General features: G+C 38.6%; 1 protein-coding gene across 1 annotated transcript in view; it reads right to left on the bottom strand.

Annotated features, from left to right (window-relative positions):
* Positions 1-7,207, bottom strand: part of LOC124556590 — a 51,241-nt gene extending 44,034 nt beyond the window's left edge. Inside the window, exon 1 of the mRNA XM_047130558.1 lies at positions 7,098-7,207. Coding sequence (XP_046986514.1) covers positions 7,098-7,164 — 67 coding nt within the window. The 5' untranslated portion in view covers positions 7,165-7,207. The remainder of the gene's footprint in view (positions 1-7,097) is intronic.
* Positions 7,208-17,691: the final 10,484 nt, after the last annotated feature.

The raw sequence follows: 17,691 nt of genomic DNA, 5'->3' as shown, positions 1-17,691 counted from the left end.
GCTCAGGCTGAGGACCACTATTGCTCATCATATAGTGAAATGATCTTCCGTCTAATATTCAACAAGCAGACTTAGTTCTTTTTGGAGATGTCACTAGAATTGTAATGTCACATATAGAAAAAGAAGAAATGGTAAATAAAGTTCTTAAAAGTATCACTGACTGGTTGTCTGCAAATGCCCCCCCCCCCCCCCAATTTTAAAAAGACACAACATATTCAATTCTGTACATCTATGGGTACTACACCAACGATAAGTGTAACACATGGTGAGGAAACAATAAATAGGGTTAAAACTTCAAAATCCTTAGGCATCCATACTGACGAGAATTTAAATTGGAGAAAGCACATTTTGAAACTCTTACAACAATTTACCTCAGCCACATTTGCACTTAGAATCATTGTAAATCTTTGAGAGAGACAAATCAGTGGTTGACATATTTTGCATATTTCCATTCAATAATGTCCTATGGAATACTGTTCTGGGTAACTAATCTTTACAAAAGACCCACAAAAATGCGCTGCAGGAATAAAATGTCGCGCTCACACACAAGCAGCTTGTAGACATCTGTCTAAGGAGTTGGGCATTCTGACTAGTGCTTCAGAGTATATTTACTCCCTTCCTCACAAAGTTTGTTGTAAATAACCCACTACACTTTAAAAGCAACAATTATGGACAGAATTATAATACCAGAAGGAAAAATGACATTCATTACTCCACATTAAGATTGTCTTTAGCATAAAAAGGTGTGCACAATGCTGCAACAAAAACTTTTGACCACTTACTCAGCGATATAAAATGTCTGACATACAGCAAATTAAAATTTGAAAACAAACTGAGAAAGTTTCTCCTTGACAACTCCTACTATTCTGTAGAAGGCTTTCTGTTACTGTAATGTGCAGAAGGTAGAAATTACTACCTCAAATCTTAGAATTGTTCAGAATATAACCATACGTACAAATTAATTTGCAATGTGAATGTAAAATAACTCATTTCACATCATTATGATCTATCGTACAAAATGATCCATGGAACACGTAACTAACTAACATCAGCACACAAGACAAGACCTGACAACATGGTAAGGGCACTTTAGTCCAGACTGTCTAACACTTTTTCTATGGCTTGTTAATCAAGTCCACATTCAATGGGATTAAAAATGCTCAAAATTAGCTTGCACATATCTTGCTGCTACTCTCTGTGCACCCTCAAATTCTGAAATTGGATATGATTTGGCATGGGAGCCACACACAGTGACAAAATTAGAGGGAGACCCAACCAAGGAACAGTACTGCTCTTCCTTTTACTTTCATGAGCAGCTGTTTGGAAAATGGCACAGTTTACCTTAACACACATTTATATGTATATCCCAATACAGTCTTACTATCATATGACACACCCAGGTACTTAAACCTAGTTGACTCTGCAAGCAGTTCTCGATTCTGATCAAAATCTCTCTCGAATTGTCCGAAGAAGAAGATTACTGGCTATTTCTTTTTAACATTGATACTCATCTCACCATCACCCTCCCAGTTCTGTTGTAGCAAGCTCTTTCTGCACGTATTTTTCTATCTGCTGATTGCCGATTCCTACAATCAAACACACTAATACTGAGTGGTTATAATTAAAGTGCAGCTACTCATGGAGGTTCAGTGTGAGCTGTACTTATCGTATGGCAGTGAAACTTGGTAGATACGGTAAAGTGTTAATACAGAAACGATTTACGACGGAAAAAATTAGTTTCAATTTTGGCCATCAGCTGCAAATTTGGTGCTGTACACTGTTTTTATAATGATATGACATCCACACTATTGTTTGAGAAGCTATAACGTGAGTGAACAGAATTGCCACCAAGAAGAGAGACTGTGCATTGTTAGTGAAACTGTTTTTGTGCACCAAGAGAGTATTGCCAACTGAAAAGTTTGTGAAGAGCCCCAAAGTCATTAAATGGTTTAAAGATGATGATAACAAAATTCAAAAACCTAGGCGAGAGTGGTGTGGCACCTGGACGACGTCCCATCCCAGTGGAAGTTACTAACAAATTTACTGTTGCTATAACTGAATATGCAATAAGCACACCAGGAATTGCTAATGCTCATGTTCATGAAGTGTCACGAGAACTGTCCATCCCACAGTAAACAGTATGGAATGTTTTGCAGTCTATTTTGCACCAGTACCTGTACAAGATCCAGATCCTGTAGCATCTGAAACCTCATGACCCACAGCAACATCCTGAACTTGCTCTTTGGTTTCTGGCAGGGATCGAAGTTGGTAACATGTGACCAAGTGATATTTCATGGAGTGGGGAGGCATATTTTACACTACAGAGTGCAATGGAAACACAGGCCTGTCGCATTTAGAGGTACTGTTAAAGCCCGTGTTGTGCACAAAGAGCTGTTGTACGCGCTGTGTGTGACTGTATGAAGTCTCTCATACAATGGGTGCAATAGCTCTCACAAGCATCTTTTTCTCAGTTCATTCTTCTTTGAAGAGAATACACCCAGAGGGTCTGTCAGGTGTACCATGACTACTGCATGTTATTGAGACCTCTTTTAACAGCATGTGATTCATGTTTTGGAAGAGCGCAACTATGTGGAAACCAATGTTTTCATGTAAGACGGGACAACACCTAATGTCACAAGCCTATGGGAAGATCTGCTTAATGAAACCTTCCATCTCCTGATCTGAATCCATGTGATTTTATGGACACAGCATCTTGTTGATGTCACTGGTGCTCATACTGAACAAATTGTTTTGGCAGCTGTTAATAATAAAATCAACATTATGTGTTTCTCACTTGTTTGACCTTTTCTGGCCGTGTCCGGTTCCTAATTCATTACATATGGAACCATTTCTGTACATCTTTCTTGCATTCTCAGAGCCAAATTTGCACTCTGTGGACACACACACACACACACACACACACACACACACACACACACAAATAGTTGACCCAGTGCACATGCATATAGCACCTCTAACGCTATTTCCACTTTCTCTGGAATTTGTTCCTGTCAGTCACCTCCATTTTCTGCCCTATATGAAGGCCTCTACCCTGTGCCAAAATGGCACTTTCCATACGGAAGATAAAATTTATAAAAAATTTCCCACAATCAAATACTAAGTTCAACACCTTGGAAAAGTCTTTTAAGTCACATTTACAGCATCACTTCTTTTACTCTAGTGAGGAATATTTAAATGCAAGGCATGAAACATATTGTACAGATATTTAAATGTATGAAGTGAATTACTTGTAATTTTAATTACGTATTCCACCCATCTACTTTGATCCATGAAGTAAGGGTGTTGTGGTGTGTGACGTCATTACAGCACGGAGTTTGAGTTGGTTCTGTCTGTAGATGTCATCTAGTTGTGTTTGATGGCGCCCTCTCGACATTTGTTGCTGGTAAGTAATTTTTTTTTTTTTTGGGTCTACGTTGTAATGGTTTGTGTACTGAATGTGTTTTAATTTATGTAGGGATGTTTGACTTTTTAATTTTTGAGGTGGTGGTGTTTTCGTATCAATAGTTATGATTGACCTATATAGGTCAAGGGAAATGACAGATTCCAATTTTTGTAGTTTTATATGTAGGTATTGGTGTTTTGGTATCGTCAGCTGAGGTCAAGGGAAATGTCTGATTCCAATTTCCATAGTTTTTGCTGTAGGTGTTGGTGTTTTCGTATCATCAGCTGCAGTTGACCTATGTAGGTCAAGGGAAGTGTCCGATTCCTGTAGATTTTGTAATTTTTTGTTCATCATTTTATGTGTTTTGGGTCCATGGTGTGTGTTTTTTTACTGCTATATTTAGCTTGCCCCCTCCCTAAAACCCCCAATTTCCTGCGGCTGCCCTATCAGTTTGATTGTATTTTTGGAGGGAGATGTTACTGTCTTATTTATACGTATTCTAGTGTTTGTTGCCATAGTGCCATCATAGGCGCCATATTGGAGATGCTTAGAATAACCATCTCCACCATATTGATGTCATGGGTCAAAGCAGACGGGTGGAATCTGACACTTCCGTAATACTAGAATCACTTTCATTTCTATACATCTAAAATTACTTGTCCAATATCTTACGCATAAGCTGCTTTTGAAGCTAACAGGGTACAAAACAGTAAAACAGAAAGTTCAATGTGTGGGAGTATTAATAAAAAATTAGGTCGGAAAATATTGTTTAAGTAAAATAACAATAATTCCAAACTCAAACTTCAATCAAATTTATTTGAAGGAATTATTAAACTGCAGCAGTAAAGCATGCAAATGGGCACGAAAGAGTAGTGTTGGAACCAGAGTTTCCTTTGTATGGCAAAGTGGACAGATGGTTTGAGTCACACTAGATTAAACAGGGATTCCCTGATAAGTCACCAAATACCCAGCGGATGGGAGATTTATAGGAAATCTACATTACATGCTAGCAAAAGATGAGATTTGAAAATGTGAGAAGTTAGATGATCATGTTTGGTTTGTGGGGCACTCAACTGCATGGTTATCAGCGCTTGTACAAATTCCCAACTGTTGCTCAGTCCAATCTCACCACTTTCATGAATGATGTGAGAAGTTAGAAGTGACAAGACATGGTTCAAGATTTTGAAGTGATGTGCAGTTGAGTAAGTAAGTTTTCTTTCTTTGTGTTCTGTGTGTGTGTGTGTGTGTGTGTGTAAATTCTTTTATTAAGTAGAAGCAGTTGTTATTCAGACATTCTTTTAATTTGTTTTTAAATACTGGTTGGCTATCAGACTTTTAATACTATTTGGTGACCAAAGATTTTTTGTGGCAGCATAATTCACCCCTTTTGGTGAACCCAGAATAATGGAGATCATTCTTTCTTCTAGTGTTGTACCTAAGCAATTTGCTATTATTTTTGAATTAGGGTGGGTTATTACCTGATTACATGCTTTTGTGCAATAAATGCCTTTCCTCTTAATGACGAATTACCCCAAAATATGACACCATATGAAAGCAGTGAATAGGCACAGTAGGCTAATTTACCGATACATCTATCACCAAAATTTGCATTAACAATAATAGCATAAGTAGCTGAACCCAAATTCTTCAACAGATCATCAATGTGTTTTCTCAAATTCAATTTCTTATGAATGTAGTCACTCTGAAATTTCGAATATTCTGCCTTAGCATCAAACTTCTCTTCAACATCTATATTTATCAACAGTGTTACGCCGTTAACTGTGCACGACTGTACATACTGTTTTTTCTCAAAATTTAGAGAGTCCATTTGCACACAACCACTTAATTTTCTCAAAGACATCATTAGAACTTCCTCAGCTAATTCTTGGTTGTTTGATGTGATTACTATACTTGTACCACCGGCAAAAAGAACTAGCTTTGCATCTTCATGAATACAGAGCAGCAAGTCAGTAATATACATTAAGAACAATAAAGGGCCCATGACTAAACCCTATGGGATACAACTACATCTACACCTACATACATACTCCGCAATCCACCATATGGTGCGTGGTGGAGGGTACCTCCTACCACAACTAGCATCTTCTCTCCCTGTTCAACTCTTGATACCTTCCCAGTTAGAGAACTATGCTGATTTTTGCAGGCTATCTGTACTGATAATTTCAACCCTCTGCATTCTTCCATTTAAATATGGCTTAAACCATTTGTGCACTGTCCCACTCATAATAAAATACTTAAGCTTATCAAGAAGGATTTGATGATTCACACAGTAAAAAGCCTCCAGAGATCACAAAAGTGGTAAAACAGAGGCATTTTCCATCAAACAGGAATAGGCAGAGTGAAGTCTGTGGTTTCAAAACAAACCTTTGAGTTGATGACTGTTAAGCACAAACCAATAAAGCAAACAACATATGTTTTTGAAATTACACACTGATGTTATTGATGAAATTAAACTGCATAGCAAATAGTTTCAGCAATAAAAGTAACTGGCATCTTTGGGAACACACAATTAATTAAATATATTGTGAACATTTTAATTCACTTATGGTTTTAGGCAATTCATCTCCTCAGTAAAAGTAGTTAGAACCACGTTTGAGTTGAACCATAGGTGCTCATTAAAAGAATCATTAACAACTGCTTCACAGCATTTTTGTGCCCTATCAGCACTGTAAGTCTACACACAAGTGAGGATTACAGTGACATTACTTTATGTAAAATTATCCACTGTGGAAAGTCTATATTGTATTCAACACAATCGATTTTTATCCAGGTTGCAGTGAGATACTCTCACTCAATCACTCCAATAAAACTACATATCTACTGAAAAGAAATAGTTCGCAAACTACGAAAATATGTTCCTAACGAGTTACTCTGTTCATTAAGAGCACACAAGACAATCCTATTGATTATGTTACCTGACTGATGATTATCGAATGGTACGTCATAAAACAATTCCATACCGGATCTCTAAATAATTCAGCAGCACCAATAAAACCACTTTATATTCCCTGCCTGACATCACGTTACTTTAACTTAGCGCCCTTAGCCAGTGCTTACCCAGACATCAGATACCTCAGAAATCATCAAAGTAACTGTACGTAGGAAATTTACAAGGTTGCCAAAATAATGGAAAACACCACCTTTGAATAGTTGTACTGATGCTGTAACACTACGTCCGACGGTTTACTCATGAAACAACGATGAATCTTTGTAGTAACACTGTTTAACAGTATTCCACGATTGAGATAGTACTAAATCCCGACGATAATTAAGGACTAACTCGGAAACTGCCCAAATCACATGAAACAATTTATTCACTTATCAGTGACGAGTCTTTCCAACCAGGTTTCCACTGAGCAAATGTATTAAAAATCGATTACTTCGTTGTGTAACCCACCGGTTACATATTTTTAAGCATAGAATATTAATAGCAACCAAATATAAAACCACGCGGAGAATTTCTGGAGATGTAAAAACGCTTTCCGCTGTAGTTAACAGTTCTGTATGTACGCAGGAGGAAAGAAAAACAGTTAAGTTCAGATGTTCGTTGTTGGTACTTAATTTCTGCCACCTAACTTGAGAACCTACAATACTAAACAAGCCTTTAAATGGATTGTAAAATGAGCACTTACACCTAAAATAAACTTATCTTAGGAAGTGAAATTCTACTTACAGGTTCCCCGTACAAACAAAGATGTTATACATTGGAAAACAATAAACCAATGTCTATACGATTTCATTTTCTGCCACACCCGCCGTTGACAAGCTGCTCTCTGTCATAACAATAACTCAACCAAAGATATCTACAAAACATTTCGCTTCGTACACGAAGACAATCTCTGGTTGGTGAAACAAGGAACGGGAAACTAAGAATTGTGAATTGTGATTTATTAATCTCATAACGTACATAATACAAATCATTTGATTCAGGTACAGGAGGCATGTCAAAATTCCAGTAAAAGTTCACCATAAATACAGAAGAGCTGATGTTAACGAACAGCACCCTAACAATATTAATACAATTTTGTTATATGCACATACAATAAAATCTAACACTTAATTACCTGTTGCTCAAATTACCATTTCATCCTCTAGGAATTCTTCTATTGAATAGAAGCATCACTTCCACAGAATCTAATATACCCTCGTTTTAAAATTTCTGGCTTCATATTAAATATGTTTTTGTCCCTTAACTTGTTATACATTATCATCACCGTATACTGTGGAGTCCGTGCATATAATTTCAACTAGTGTGTGGGTATCATAAAATTATTTATAATTCTCGTGTTATATGTGTGGTTAAAATGATTCTCCTCAAATAATTTTTGTTTGCTGTGTAGGAATATTATAATTTCATGAATGTATATGAAGGGAACAGTTAGAATTTGTAGTTTCCGAAATAATGGGTGACAAGACTCTGTTTCCTGTGCAGTACACATGTACCTGACAATTTTCTTTTGCAATGTCCAGTATTCGAGATACACTACTTGAAGTTCGCCAGAAAATCACACCATATCAAATAACAGATTAAAAATAACTATGATTAGCAATTTTTCTTGTACTCAAGTCAGTGTAATTTGCTATTATTTGTATTGAAAATGCGAAACTGTAGAGTTTATTTGATAGAAAGTCAATATGCGTATTCCAGCTTAAGTCCTTGTTCACATTTAGTCCCAGGAATTTGACTGTGTCAACTTCTTTCATAAGTTGATTTTATGTTATATTTTAAGTTCCACACTTACACTCTCTTACTTCATCCTTGCGCTCGCTTATCTGGTCGCGTATGCCGTGCTCACTCTACAGCAGCTAGTGCGCAAGTACGGGATAACGCTGCGCCGACAGTGAGCTGAAATTTTCTAAGTCCGTGATAAGTTCCACACAGTGACTGACTAAGTTATCATTTGACGCAGTGTTCTGGAACAGTGCAGCTTTGTTCGTGATGCTTAGTCGTTACTATAGACGTTATATGCGTCGGCCTACTGTTTACAAAGTTACTGATATTGTGTCAAAACTACATCGTCTTAAGTTGGAGCACAAGTTATTTTGCAGGGATCGTCGTAGTTTGTAGGTTGTGTTTTGAACTTTACTGCGATTAAAAGTGGTGATGAGCAGCGTCGCAATGTTTGGATAACTGCTGTTGTACTGCATTGTTCTGATGCTAAAAAGGTTCCCAGTCTTGAGAGTTTCAACAGTCGTGATGTGATTGTGTATCGGACATTTCTGACTGGAGAGGTGTTTAACAAACATATGGATCATATATAGTATGCCTTTGGTTTTGACGACTAGGAATCGTCATAAGATAAATGTGTTGAGGGAGTTTCTGTTTGCTTTAAACGTGATTTAGACTGTAAAGAGAGCTCAAGGGCGCGCTGTTTACAAACATTACGTAACATACTGTAACATCCTCCAAGTCCAATGCTCACAGAATGTACAACACGAATTTGCCACCCACACCACCCTCAACAGAACCACATTAATACATTTGTGAACAGGTACACTATGTCATCAGGATACTGTACTGAGTACCATGGTACCCAGAGAACCCAGGGGTCCAGAGGAGCTACAAAAGAAAGCAAATCATTTCTCTGCTTTCAGCAAGATCAGTGCATTGTTTTATTAGTCTTTATCATTCAGTTACAGTAATAAAATGTTACATCACCAATAATCTTAAATCACCTTTAAACTAATAACACTCTGGTATGGTTTCCCATAATGGTATGCTACAATGAATTTTCGTAGATCAGGCTCTGAACGCGCTTTGCAGTGGAAGAGATACATAAACAGGCTAAATAGCAATCTAAACTGATGGAAGATACTGTCAAAATATCCTTGATTTATAGATCATAATACACAATAAGAAGCACAGTTTTCCTCTTAGACAAATCGATCACCAAACAAGCAATAATTGTTAACAATTAGCATAAATAACATATTTTTAATACTTTTAAATGAAGCTTTTGTGCAGATTTCTCCCCATTGGTCATTGTTTCAACAAATTATGGGCTGCTGTACGCATATCTTATTACCACCAAATAATTTTCCCTTTTGAACATAACATTTACTGTTAACCCAGTATTAACTTACAAACATTCGTATATATACAAACTCTTCCAAATTGTAGATGATAAACTACTAAATTTGCCCTTAAAATTGTGTATACTCTGTACAGAAATTCGAACTTATGTATCAAACCAACAGAAATCACAATCTGTCAATCTCCATAAACAATTATGCCACTTTACACCCTACTTCCACATATGCATTTTGTAGGCCTCCTTACTCCTCTTTATTTCTTATCATTCTGCCAGTTTTTCATCCAGCTACAATCATTAACATGCACCAAAACAATTATCATCTAACACATGAAACAGTTAATAATTTTATGTGCAATCTTATGGATATTATGTTTATAGATATTGAAACGGCTCATTTATTGCCTCTTGGGTAATTGTAGCCCGTAAATTGGGCATCTGGTGTTCGCCACAGAATATCCTTTTGAATTTTATTCTTCCTTTTCTGCCCTCTTATTCGAATTTTAACCATTTCTTTCTAGAATTTATTACCATTTTGTACTTCACCCAAAAAATCTGTGCACAACACAGTATCTTTCTCCAAACGTTTCACAATAAATCAGCTCATTGTAAACTCAAATCCTATCAACATTTCTTCCATTATAGGCTTAGTTAACCCACCTGTTCCAGCTTTAATTTTTACTTCAGCGACTGGAAACATTAATAATTTCTTGTTATTATGTCTATTTACAAAATTTTCTGAGTTGGCTAATACATTACTCCCACACTCGAGAAGTGCACATATTTTCTTGTCATGAACATCAGTATCTATGATTAGCTGTAAGTTTTTAATTTCTCCTGTCCCCAAATATTCCGCTCTTAACCAGTTGTTCTCAGCATCCCTTCCCTTCCTTCTGTATTTAATGCACATATGCACTTATGCTAAATCAGTGTCATCGTTTCCATCAAATAATTTATCAAATGTTTCCTTAGAACCCATTTCATTTTAACTCCCCTCACTACCCTAATGTTTCACATGCACACAGTTAAGGTAATAACATCTTTAACATCTTGCAGTATGACTCACAATTATTAACAGAATAATCACTCTCCTCCTTGATGTGCAATTCAGTATTAACATCAGCTCCTAAAATGAAGGGTTCCCCAGAGACCATTACTAATTTTGGGACCCACTTGCTGGGATTGCATTGTGATCAGGTGGTCAAGCATAGTGTGAGGGTGAGAGTTTCAGTTCACTCCCAGAGGCATCAGTGATACAGCACTATTTGTGATAACTTTTTTTTGCAGTGTCTACAAAGGTATAAGTATCTTCAGAACTGCAGTCAGTGGCTGGATCCGAGTGCCCATGCACCGAAGGAGTGCTGATGCCTCATCAGTGAGTTGTAACATTGCTGCTGCCAGTCAGTGACATTGTCATGTACTGTGCTTAATGAAATAGTGGAGTGAGGAAGGACCGCTTAACTAGATGTTTTGCGGTGACCTAGTACAGTTCCCACTTCAGTACTCTCAAAGGCAGCCTATTGAGCACTAAGATGGAGACTGACGACTGTGGTCCAGGATGTTGTCATGAAGACTAGGCCCTGGACAATAAGCATGAATCGAAGAAGACTGCAGTAAATGCTCATCACTTGACTAGGTGGCTGTTTGAATGCACCTCATCTGGCCAGTGTGAAAATGTAGGTCATACATGATGACCCAGTAGTGGAGGAGGTCTCTTCGCTCACCAGTCTTCTAATGCTAGATGACTCAGTTGGCAACATTAGCAGACCACGACTGTGGTGTGCATCAGATTGCCTGTCTCTTGCGGTTGAAGTCAGAAAGCAAGTAGCACGTTGGCCACGTCAATCAGCTTGTCATGGTTTCACTGAAACTTACTAAACTGACTATCATCGAGACTTGTGGTGATGATGCACTATTCCTCTAAAGCGTTTAACTCTACTCACATAGACAACAGACGTTTTATTCAGAAACTGCTCTTTAATGTTTACTGGCAGTCATTTCGATGATCTGATAAAGACGCTAATTCTTAGTCAAGAATTTTTCCGTCTTTACCTTAGGCATGTAGAGATTGATGACTAATACTCACTGACCTTCTCGATATTGCGGTAATTTAGCACGTTGTGTGAATTGTTCCTGTCGCTCCAAAGCTTTAGTATCGGTTCACTTTACTTTCTATCATACCTCCTGTACTTTTTAGCAATTTTATTAACCGATTTACAGTCTGGTCCTAATATAGGAATCGTAACATCAAAGGAGAATAGCATTTATCTACCATACACTGTATCCGAAAGTGAGAGACTTGTACCAGTATGCACTTTAGAGGTATATGTGCAAACTATGTATTGAAAATATGTATCCTATTCTATATGTTGTTGTTAACATAATAACCCAACATTTTAGAGATTGTCCTATACATTTATTCTATTCTGCCATTAGTCTGTGGATGGATTGAGCTTGTTCGAAATTTCCAAATATGAAGTATATGTCATAAATATTTTATCATGTCTCATACAAAATTTGTGACGGGATCCATAACTAAGTTATCAAGTACCACAAATTTAAGTATCCAGTTGTTATTAAAGCCTGGGCTGCTGTAGTAATCAAGTGATCAGGCACAGCTCCACTGCAAAGAACCTTGAAAAATGATCTACAATTATCAGTACACATTTAGTTCCAGTGGGTGGCCTATTAAAAGTTCCAAAAGTATCAGGTCCAGTGATTTGAAAGGCTTTAAACTCCTCTGGCACTCTTTGCAAAGGGATATTTTGATGAATGAGATCAGCTCCTTGTGCACAAGGCATACAGTCCTTTACATATTTCTCAACATCACATTTCCTCATTCATCACCAAAATTTCTCTGCTACACGATCTGTCTGTTGCTCAGCGCCCTCTATGACGTGACAACATATGGTCATGTTCTTCCTGCAGCACTTCCTCCGTGAAAGCCGTCAGAACCCCTATGGATGATCTGCATTTTTCCATTCTGTTGAACAAGCCCTCATGTGTCACAAACTGTGATTGTGACCTGAATGCCTGACAATCTTTTTCAGTCGCTTGTGCTCTCTGCCACTCCATTAAACTTTTGTCTACTACGTTTAGCACAACAACTTTCCTCCTTAGTGTACCCAAACTTGCCTGCTTTTTACCCAGTTTGTACGCTACTTCACAATCAAACTCACTAATTTTTTTCAAAGAAAATTCCGCGCTGGCTGTATGAATGATATTTATTAAATCTGCGACCGATTTCACACCACTTATTGGTGCATCCTCAGACAATCTGTACAAAAAAATAATATAATAAGAGCACATACAAACTATTCGATCCTCCAATTCTGAGTTGTAAATTAAACATTTAAATAGCCAGTTTTTTTGAATGAAACAAGGAAGTATTCACATACTCTATTTATAACATAGTAACGTTGAACATTGCCTTGTAGCCAATCCCCAGCATTCATGTCCAATATACCGTCATCTGGTGAAAGCGGTAGTTAAAATTTAAAAGCCTTTTTTAAAAATTATTTAAATAATGGGAGCGGCAATGACCTAGAAAATAAAAACAAAATAAAAATAAAACACGAACAGAGCGGAACATTAGTGCCGGCCGGAGTGGCCGAGCGGTTCTAGGCGCTACAGTCTGGAACCGCGCGACCGCTACGGTCGTAGGTTCGAATCCTGCCTCGGGCATGGATGTGTGTGACGTCCTTAGGTTAGTTAGGATTAAGTAGTTCTAAATTCTAGGGGACTGATGACCTCAGAAGTTAAGTCCCATACTGCGCAGAGCCATTTTTTTGAACATTAGCATGAACAAATAGCAGAATTAGGGCCATGTAAACATATCAGAACATACCGTGCAAGTTGAGAGGAGCCGTGTGGCAGTGGACACGGCTTGACTGGCTGGCCACAACCCGGAAAGAGTTCACGCAGTGGCGCAAGAATCGCCAGAGGCCGGATGACATGTACAAGGTGTGAAGAGTGGAGGGTGCTGAACATTTGATAAACAATTCCGTATATCTATTTTTTAAAAAAAAGTTTAATACCATACTAGGTGGCCAATCTAAAAATGGGCAGTTAGTTAAAACCATAAGAATAATACATGTGGTGATTCTGAATGCATAAGGCCCGGAGTAAGCATAAAAATGTATTGGACAGACCCTACTAACAAGTAAGCTATAGGGGTAAGGCTACCTGTTTAAGTAATCAAAATTTTCTAAAAGACCCTTGTGTCTCAGATCAGTCTGGGTATTAAGTGAGGAGCGAGGGGATTTCTTCAGAAGTCTGAAGATTTCAGCCTCTTTGGAAACATTAAGGGTGTTGCCCTTACTTTCCAAATGTAACACCAGCATGTTATTCTGGATACCGGTGATATGGTGACCCGTTTCCCGTAAATGCGCACCTACCGCCGATTTTGAGCCTGGGTCGCTGCTGTGCTCCTTAAAGCGGGTCTCCAAACGTCTTCCTGTCTGGCCTATGTACTCCGCATCACAATCATCACAGGCGATACTATATACCCTTGATGACTCGAAACTATTCCGTGTTGCAGCCTCTTTGTGCCTGAACTTTGGTCCATTTTATTTAGGAATATAAATGGCCAGATTTATTCACTTAGAACTTAAGCATTTGCCAATTCTGCTTGAAATGTTACCATAGAAAGGTATCCTGTGGAATTTACGCCCAATAGCTAATCTGCTATTTGCCGGCTGTAGGGAAGTGAAATTTCCAGGTGTGAGTGGGGTGTGAGCAGTGTTATGTTTTATGTTTATCTTCCGTAATAACCCCTGTTAATATTTCCTACAAAATCCACGTTGTATCTATTGGAAAAGTTGATGAGCTGTATTACTTTAAATTCCCGATCCCTGGATTCTTGAGATAATGGGACCATATGCATCCTGTGTAGTAAAGCCTTTTTGAATTGCAAAGGGTGATTAGATGATCTATGTATCACGATGTCAGAAGTTGTGGGCTTTCTGAAAATATCAAAATTAACCGAGTTCCCATTGATTTTGACCAATAGACCTAAGAAGGGAAGGGTGCCATTAATGCTCTGTTCTATAGTAAATTGGATCCTCTCGTGTATTTTGTTTAGTTCACCTAGGAAAGCGTTTCAATCCTAGAAAGAACCGTTATATAGCAAAATTATGTCAGCCACATATCTAGCCCAAAAAATTATCCTTTCAGAGTACCTGGTTAAGTCAACCATCATATTATGCTCAAAAAAGTCATAAAAACGTTGGCAAGGCAATAAGACAGTGAAGATCCATTGCCAAGCCCTGTTTTTGGATGTATGTGCTATCCCCAAATTTAAAATAGTTATAACCTAATACCAATTTGAGAAGCTGCAATACCTCTTCTACGTCTTCTAATGGTCTGCCACTATTTTTCTTTAAATTTTCACTAATTGTTTCGTGGAGCTGATCGATTGGGATGCTTTCATGCATATTTTTTACATTAAATGAAACCAGGGAAGTACCCTTTGGGATTGTCAAGGCTAAAAGTTTGCTAATCAATTCCTCTCTATTTGAGTTATTGAAATTTACCAGATGCTTGAAATTCCTATTCAAATATTCAGCCGAATGTTTCTCAAGTTGAACACCTGGGCTATTCCTGGAGTTAATGATGGGTCAGATAGGCAAACCTTCCCTATGGAGTTTTATTACACCATGAAGTCTAGGAGCCGATGGGGTCAACGGAATAAATGACTTCTTATTAAAAAGTCTGAGAAAGATACTTGTGTTCCTAGTTATCTTTTTAATATTCACTATGTATTTAGCAGTTAGGTCATACTTACTTTTCTCGATGTGGTTGGTGTCAATAAAATGCTCGACCTTTTCATCTTACTGTTCCTTCGAATTAACTACGACCGATTTAGACTTATTCGCTTGCACTATAATCGCACCATTATCCTGTAGCTTTTCACTGATCCTACGTACTTTAATATTCTCCTCCGAGCCTATAAGTGAACTATGACTAGGATTACCTAAGCTACTATTTTGGTTACCTCTGTAGCCACTTCATTACGCTGAGCCGTCGTCATCAGTTTTCCATCCAAAGCAGAAACTGTATGGGAGACCAACCGATCCAGTTGCTGCTGCGATATTTTGTGTGATGTATTATAGGATAAACCCTTATCCAATAAGCGTTTCTCTTTCCCATCGAAGACAATGTCGGTTAATTTACACGTCTTTGGAAAAAATTTAGAATCGCACTCAGTAACTGGAGGAACCGCTTGCTTCAAATTTTGAAGCTTCTGCAATTTTTTATCCTGATTTAAAGTGAGACTTTGCTTAAACGAATCCAGGTACGCATTGATATAATCTGAAACCCATTGGAATTGTTGTCCCTTTAACATGCCAGCTAAACATAGATGAGCCATATATAGCTCCTTATTTACGGAGGCTTTTTTAGTATACAAGGAACGAATCTCATTGCCCAAGCAAATTAACATAATATTTCTTAAGTACACTACTGGCCATTAAAATTGCTACACCAAGAAGAAATGCAGATGATAAACGGGTATTCATTGGACAAATATATTATACTAGATCTGACATGTGATTACATTTTCACGCAATTTGGGTGCATAGATCCTGAGAAATCAGTACCCAGAACAACCACCTCTGGCCATAATAACGGCCTTGATACTTCTGGGCATGGAGTAAAACAGAGCTTGGATGGCGTGTACAGGTACAGCTGCCCATGCAGCTTCAACACGATACCACAGTTCATCAAGAGTAGTGACTGGTGAATTGTGACAAGCCAGTTGCTCGGCCACCACTGACCAGACGTTTTCAATTGGTGAGAGATCTGGAGAATGCGCTGGCCAGGGCAGCAGTCGAACATTTTTTGTATCCAGAAAGGCCCGTACAGGACCTGCAACATGCGGTCGTGCATTATCCTGCTGAAATGTAGGGTTTTGCAGGGATCAAATGAAGGGTAGAGGTAGAGCCACGGGTCATAACACATCTGAAATGTAACGTTCATTGTTCAAAGTGCCGTCAATGCGAACAAGAGGTGACTGAGACGTGTAACTAATGGCACCCCATACCATCACGCCGGGTGATACGCCAGTATGGCGATGACGAATACACGCTTCCAATGTGCGTTCACCGCGATGCCGCCAAACACGGATGCACATGCTGTAAACAGAACCTGGAATCATGACGTTTTGCCATTCGTGCACCCAGGTTCGTCGTTGAGTACACCATCGCAGGCGCTCCTGTCTGTGATGCAGCGTCAAGGGTAACCGCAGCCATGGTCTCTGAGCTGATAGTCCATGCTGCTGCAAACGTCGTCGAACTGTTCGTGCAGATGGATGTTGTCTTGCAAACGTCCTCATCTGGTGACTCAGGGATCGAGACGTGGCTACACGAACCGTTACACCCATGCGGATAAGATGCCTGTCATCATGACTACAAGTGATACGAGGCCGTTGGGATCCAGCACGGCGTTCCGTCTTACCCTCCTGAACCCACCGATTCCACATTCTGCTAACAGTCATTGGATCTCGACCAACGCGAGCAGCAATGTCGCGATACGATAAACCGCAATCGCTATAGGCTACAATCCGACCTTTATCAAAGTCGGAAACGTGATGGTACACATTTATCCTCCTTACACGGGGCACCACAACAACGTTTCACGAGGCAACACCGGTCAACTGATGTTTGTGTATGAGAAATCGGTTGGAAACTTTCCTCATGTCAGCACGTTGTAGGTGTCGCCACCGGCGCCAACCTTGTGTGAATTCTCTGAAAAGCTAATCATTTGCATATCACAGCGTCTTCTTCCTGTCGGTGAAATTTCTCGTCTGTAGCACGTCATCTTCGTGGTGTAGCAATTTTAACGGCCAGTAGTATATTTTCCAGTGCCATGAGCATTTTTTCGAAACAAACACCAGACATAATTTGGAATAACCTTTGCTGTTAAACACTGTCTGTTAAATTGGATATTGGCACATATGCTAACCATACACTTCCTTAAATTAAAAAATCTAAAAAATGCCCGCTTAGCTGTGCTAGGCAGTCTGTAGCATGTTGTTTTGTAGGGCGGGCAACCACAGCCAAACTTCGCCATTTTTTCAAAAAAGAAATCCGCACTGGCTGTGTGAATGATTTTTATTAAATCTGCTACCTGTTTCACATCACTAATCGGTGCATCCTCAAGCAATCTGTACAGAAAATAATATAATAAGAGCTCATAAAACTATTCGCTCCTCCAATTCTGAGTTGCAAATTAAAC

The sequence above is a fragment of the Schistocerca americana genome, chromosome X (assembly GCF_021461395.2).
Source record: "Schistocerca americana isolate TAMUIC-IGC-003095 chromosome X, iqSchAmer2.1, whole genome shotgun sequence".
NCBI lineage: Eukaryota > Metazoa > Arthropoda > Insecta > Orthoptera > Acrididae > Schistocerca > Schistocerca americana.
This window is presented reverse-complemented; position numbering and strand designations above follow the sequence as displayed.